Genomic DNA, 6,840 nt, shown 5'->3' with positions numbered 1-6,840 from the left:
TCGCAAGTGAACAAAGCGCCCCATTGAGCTTACAGTGCTGCGGCGTAATAGCGCCCTCTGGCGCCCCGACCCGTGGCGCAGAATGAGTTAATTTAAAACCTCTTACGCTGCAACGTCCCACATATGGGACGTTTTTCTGACTTTTTGCAACCGGGCACTTTGGCGACCCCTAGTGGCTCGGGTGTGCTAACCCTAACCCTAACCCGAAAATGATTGTGGAGGGTTGTAGCCAATGAGTGTGGCTTTCCAATGATACCCCACATGGGGGATCAAAAAAAAAAAAAAATTGAAAACAGGAAGAGAAAAAACAGCCGAATGAATTGAAGTCTATGAGAAAACTGAGTACACAGTTGACCAAAATCACTCATAATCACTCATTTCTGAATGGATCTTTATGAAATTTGGACATGTACTACACAAGGCTTCAGGTTGTGGGATCTCGGGAGTTGTTTTAAGCCATAGACACCTTCTGGAAATACTACTAACTACTACAGAAAAACTGAGTAATACGTTTTTCTACAACTCAAGTTCAGACCTATATTACTCTATTTCAACTCTATTTCATTAGCACTAAAAGTGAATTTTCTTTCTGGAATCAGAACCGTCAGAATGTCATCTTTCAAAAGAGACCAGCTCATGCATGTGCTATAAGTATAAAGTATGTTTGTTTGGTTTTCTAAAAAAGTATGCAGTACTCAAAAACGAAAACTAAAATGGCCAATTTTGGAGGCACCTGTTAAGAGGTGGTTGGGAACCTCCGCTTTTTTATTTTATAGAAGAGAGAGAGAGAGAGAGAGAGAGAGAGAGAGAGAGAGAGAGGAGAGGAGAGAGAGAGAGAGAGAGAGAGAGAGAGAGAGAGAGATATGGGGGGAAGAGAGAGAGAGAGAGAGAGAAAGAAAGTAACAGAACCAGACAGACAGACAGACAGCACAGACAGGACAGACAGACAGACAGACAGACAGACAGACAGACAGACAGACAGACAGACAGACAGACAGACAGACGAGACAGACAGACAGACAGACAGACAGACAGACAGGACAGACAGACAGACAGACAGGCAGACAGACAGACAGAGGGTCTGGTTCACAGCGAGGCCTGGCCCCACATGGACCCACCTTAAAATGATTAATCTCCTCTTTATGTCTTTGTGGGGACATTAAACTGAGAAATCACACTCACACACACACACAACACACACACACACATCACACACACACACACAGCCACACACACACACACACACACACACACACACACACACACACACACACACACACACTCACTCACTCACTCACTCACTCACTCACTCACTCACTCACTCACTCACTCTCACTCACTCACTCACTCACTCACTCACACACACGCACTCACTCACTCACACCACACACGCACGCGCACACACACACAGACACACAACACAACACAGAGCCCCCCCCCCCCCCCCCACACACTGCCAGGCTCACAGAGGAAACCCCAACACAATTAAACTAATCCTCGTCCAATCAGCCTCCTCCGCGTGGCAGGCTAAGATAAGGCCGGAAGCAAACCAACACGAAGCCTCATACAAAGGACATAAACACGGCCAGTGCAGTCAGAAAGTATGAAAGAACAGCCAGTTAACAAAGTGCACGGACGGCAGAACGCTGTTACATACAGTATGGCAGAACTACTCGTCAGACACATCGGACACGAATCATGGGGTAAAGGAAACAACGCGCTTTCCTATAACAGCTGATACTGAGCAGTACCTGGCTAACTGCTTGGCCTTCCTTTTGGGGAGACCGGCTATTTGTAGGCCCCTCACAACCAACCTTGTGCACATGCCTAGGCTGCCAAAGATAAAAAACTATAGGGGGCTAGATCCACAAAGAATGGATTGCAGGGAGCAAGTTGCAACCCTTACTTACAATTCATTATGAATTGAAAATGGGGGACCCTGATGTAAACAAGACGAAAGTCTTTCTCTGGTCTGCATCCCCTTAACAATTGTGTGTATTGAGCCGTACTGTACTGTACTCCATTCTGCAATCTGTTAATAACATTTTCATTAAATCAATCACTGTGCAGATCAATCCATTCTTTGTGGATCTAGCCCTAGAGTTTACGTCTGTAGCCTAGCTGTGAGATGGTCTGCTGTAGCTGTTGGTATTTCAACACTTTGGTTAGAAAGGCTTCTTCTAAGCTGTAATCAAAAGTACAAGCCAACCTCAAGAATGGACACCTCTCCTAAGGTGTTCATTTACAACAAAGACATCAGGGGTGTTAGCTGTAATATCAGAGAACACAGAATCATCATTGCACAGGTTAAACATGCTTGGCTTCACAGTAGAATGCTTAAACAGCGTGATGGAGGACCTAAAAATTCTGTCATGCCTACTTATGTAGAGGCCCCTGTATACATGGCAACCATTCAAGATGTGGGACATGGTTTCAGCTATTTGGTCATTGCCATGATGAATACTCCAATCAACAGTCATCTCCCGCCTCGACTACTGCAACGCACTGCTCGCTGGGCTTCCGACCACTGCCACCAAGCCTCTTCAACTCATTCAGACGCAGCGGCCCGCCTGATCTCAACACCTACCGAAGTCGGCCCATGTCACCCCACTTCTAGGGACCTGCACTGGCTCCCCATTGCTGCACGAATCCGCTCCAAGGCCCTCGACCTGGCATACCGTGCGGCAAAGGGAACCGCTCACGCCTACCTCCGGTCAACGGTCTCTAACTACACACCCTCAAGACCACTACGCTTTGCATCTTCTGGCCGCCTCAGACCTACTCCTATCTGAGCTCCGGAGGGGTCATCAAAGAGAAGTCGCCTATTCTCAGTCCTTGCCCCACAATGGAGGAATGAACTGCCCACCCCAGTTAGGACAGCCGAATCACGTCCAATCTTTCACCGTCGACTAAAGACGCACTTCTTCAACCATTATCTGAATTAAAAAAAAAAAAGAAAAAAAAATGTAACCCTAACTAACCTTACTGTCATGCACTCGTCCTAATAAACTAACCTACACTGTAACACGCAACACTTTGTTGAACATTGTTACTCAGCTGATAGAGTTGTGCCCTTCCTGATGACTTGTCGTACAGAACTTGTAAGTCGCTTTGGATAAAAGCGTTTCAGCTAAATGACTAAAAGACTAAATGTAAATGTAAATGAATACAGTGAGGAGCATGATTGCCTGGAAACCAGATGGCAACATTTTTGAACACAGAGTGAGAGACAGAATTGGTCCGCAGCAGGGAGACACGCAATCTCAACTCAGTCCATTGTTCCCACTGTCTTTGCTGTTGTGCCCACAGGAGGCGACCTCGGGCATTAGTCAGTGGACGTTGGTGATCCATTCCACACACAGTCATAGATATAATATATATATAATAATATTCTCTGAGACAGAGATACTGGGGTCAGATATAATATTCTCTGAGACAGCAGCCACACACACACATACACACACACACACACACACACACACACACACACACACACACACACACACACACACACACACACACACACACACACACACACACACACACCCTCTATTCACCCAAATAACTGCCTCTTTGAACTGCTGTGGTCAGGCAAGTGATACCGGAGTCACATGGCAAGCACAGAGAGACTCAGAAGGAGCTTCTATCCTCAGGCCATCAGGATGCTCAACGACAATAACACTATGTAACAAACCATCAAATACACTCACTGCACACACATCCACATGTACACACTCACTTTAAACATACAACTCACTGTAGAACCCACTTTACCCACTTTAGACACTTTGTACTGGTATATTTGTATATTTTACCTCATTGCACCTCACCACCACAAGCTAAGCTAAGTTGTACCTCATCACATCGTACTGTATTGTACTGTATTGTACTGTATATGGGGAACTCAGTTACCTTTCTCTACTCTGCACTGTATATTGTATATTGTATATATGTATATTGAACATTTTTGTTTGGTTTACACTTGTTTACGTACTTGACTCTCTATTCTATACTTATTAAGGCTGTCAAATATATCGCGTTAATATCGCGTTAACTCCCGATTCTATTAATGCCACTAATTTTTTTTAACTCAAGATTAACTAAAAAAAAAAGAAAATTTTTTTTTTTTTTTTTTTTTACTAGACTTCACTCAGCTGTATTATTGATGCTCTCATTGATACTATGTTTGTTTCTGAAGTGTGTGTGTGTGTGTGTGTGTGTGTGTGTGTGTGTGTGTGTGTGTGTGTGTGTGTGTGTGTGTGTGTGTGCTGTGTGTGTGTGTGTGTGTGTGTGTGTGTGTGTGTGTGAGATATAGAGAGAGAGGGGGGTGAGAGAGATGAGGAAGGGGCAAAAGAGAAAAAGAGCTGGGAGAGTGTGTGTGTGAGGGAGAGAGGGGGGTGTGTGATTAATCAGCCCTTGTGTGTGTGAATGTAACAAGGTTCCTAACGTTTTCTTTCCCCTATTATTTCATGCACACTTTATTCATTGTTTTAAATTATTATTTTCTTTTAAGTTATTTTGTGCATCACTCTGTTTTGAATTTGATGCAAATTTGCAATGCATGAGGGTCATCCTTTTGTGTTAAATGGCTGCACAAAGCAAGCATTTGTTGACTCGCATGTTGATAAGAGTATTAAAACTTGGAACTTGAAAAAGATCTGTTTAAGGTAATTTTTATTTTTTTTTTAAAATGCGATTAATCTGCGATTAATCGTGAGTTAACTATGGACAATCATGCGATTAATCGAGTTAAATATTTTAATCGTTTGACAGCACTAATACTTATATTATACTTTTTATACTTATCCTTTTTATATAGCACACTCTCGGGAGCAATACGGAAAGAAGCACGTCCATATAAAAGTATTGTGTATTTCTATACGACTACTAATAAAGAAACTTGAAACTTGAACACACACACACACACACACAGTCCCTCTCGCCCCCCCCCCCCCCCCCCCCCCCCCCCCCCACTCACCCATGGCGAAGAAGGGCACGCCCCAGCAGCGTGGAGTTGAACTTGCCGTCGGCGATAAAGAAGATGCCCGCGGCGGTGACGTTGGCGATGCAGAATGGTCAGCACGCCCAGCAGGCCCAGGAAGGGCTTCCCGCGCAGGCAGTCCCTCATGGAGCTGGACACGGTGGCCGGCCAGCAGCACCAGCACCAGGCTGACCAGGACCTCCCCTTTTGGCCAGCACCCCCGTCTGCTGGAAGTCCCGCCACAGGCTGAAGGAGGTCAGCGCCTGTATGTGCAACTGGTCCGGTGTGGAGCTGGGGAGGGGGGGGGGGGGTTACATGAGGTCAGGGGTTAGGGTTAGGGTCAGACCTGGCCGCCTATTGCTTATTAACAGCGGAGGAGTGCGCCGAATGCTTCCGCGTTTTCCCTGATTGGCTGCGACACGCCCCGCGGCAGGCGCGGCAACCGCAGAGTGGAGCGGCAGAGCTTGCGGCATTATTTAGCCGTAAACCGCCATGATTCTCATTCGAAGCTTAGCTCACCTGGCAGCGCGGCGGTCCCTGCGGTCCTGCGGTCCGTTGGTTTCAAGTTCGAATCCCATCAATTTTTTTTTTTTAACGTGTATTCTTTCGCCGGTTAAGGTTAGGCATGGTTAAGGTTAAGGTTAAGGTTAGGCATTGTTTCGGAGTTGGTTAAGGTTAGAAAGGTTAAGTTTAGGCGCTGTTAAGGAGCTGGTTAAGGTTAGAGTTTGTCTTAGAGAATGGCAATATTCTTTCTATGGTTAAGGTTAAGGTTAGGCATGGTTAAGGTTAAGGTTAGGCATTGTTTCAGAGTTGGTTAAGGTTAGAAAGGTTAAGTTTAGGCGCTGTTAAGGAGCTGGTTAAGGTTAGCGTTTGTCTTAGAGAATGGCAATAGACAGCCTATTTCCGCACTGCCGCTCTCTCGCACTGCCGCGGTCACATGGTCACATTGTCACATTCTTGCACTCCTCCGCTGTTAGAAAGCAACACACGACCTGGCCATAGTACAATCTCTGCCATCACTCTTGTAACCAACAATATAGTCTCGGCCTTGGACAGGAGGAAGCACTGCGCGGCCCTCTTTGTTGACCTCTCAAGAGCCTTCGACGCGGTCGATCACCACCTGTGTGGAAGCAAATGAGTGACAGAAGTATTTGAATTTGATCAGACACCGAATTTATAGCATTGAAAATAATTACTTTGAAATGATGTGAAATAAAAATTCAGTGTTTAAAATTCAATGTAAAAAATTCGAATGCATAATAAAATTCAATGTAAAAAATTCGATGCATAATTGCGGTGTATAGAATTCGATGTAAAAAACCATCATCCGGGCTACCCAGACAGGATAAGCAATCGAGCCTGGATGCAATCGAACTGACTTCTGGCCTTATCACTGCACGGCTTTGTCAGTCATGTGATCACACCAACCCGGGAGAAAGATGGCGGTATATATACATACAGTGGGGAGAGAATATATACATACGGTGGGGAGGAGACTGTACATTAAGAGGGGGTGGGCGGGTAGGAGAGAAATATACATACGGTGGGGAGAGAATATATACATACAGTGGGGAGAAGACTGTACATTAGGAGGGGGTGGGTGGGTGGGAGAGAAATATACATATTCTCTACCCGCCATTTTTTACATTAAATTTTATACACCGCAATTATGCATCACATTTTTTACATTGAATTTTATACACCGCAATTATGCAAGTAATTATTTTCAAAGCTATAAATTCGGTGTCTGAAAAAATTCAGATACATGTTTTCAAAGTAATTATTTTCAATGCTATAAATTCGGTGTCTGATAGAATTAAAATACTTCTGTCACTCATTTGCTTCCATACACCTGCTTT

General features: G+C 44.8%; 1 protein-coding gene across 1 annotated transcript in view; it reads right to left on the bottom strand.

Moving 5' to 3' along the window:
* ptchd4 (patched domain containing 4) overlaps positions 1-6,840 on the bottom strand; it is a gene marked incomplete at its 3' end in the record, with an annotated part of 110,137 nt that overhangs the window by 64,872 nt on the left and 38,425 nt on the right. The window contains 5 exon segments of the mRNA XM_084314076.1: positions 4,979-5,000; positions 5,002-5,070; positions 5,072-5,146; positions 5,148-5,189; positions 5,191-5,272. Of these exon segments, the coding sequence (XP_084170202.1) occupies positions 4,979-5,000; positions 5,002-5,070; positions 5,072-5,146; positions 5,148-5,189; positions 5,191-5,272 (290 nt within the window).

This window comes from Notolepis coatsorum (genome assembly GCF_963971535.1).
Source record: "Notolepis coatsorum genome assembly, chromosome: 5".
Classification (NCBI taxonomy): Eukaryota; Metazoa; Chordata; class Actinopteri; order Aulopiformes; family Paralepididae; genus Notolepis; species Notolepis coatsorum.
The sequence above is the reverse complement of the archived record's forward strand: the minus strand, read 5'-3'. Positions and strand labels throughout refer to the sequence as shown.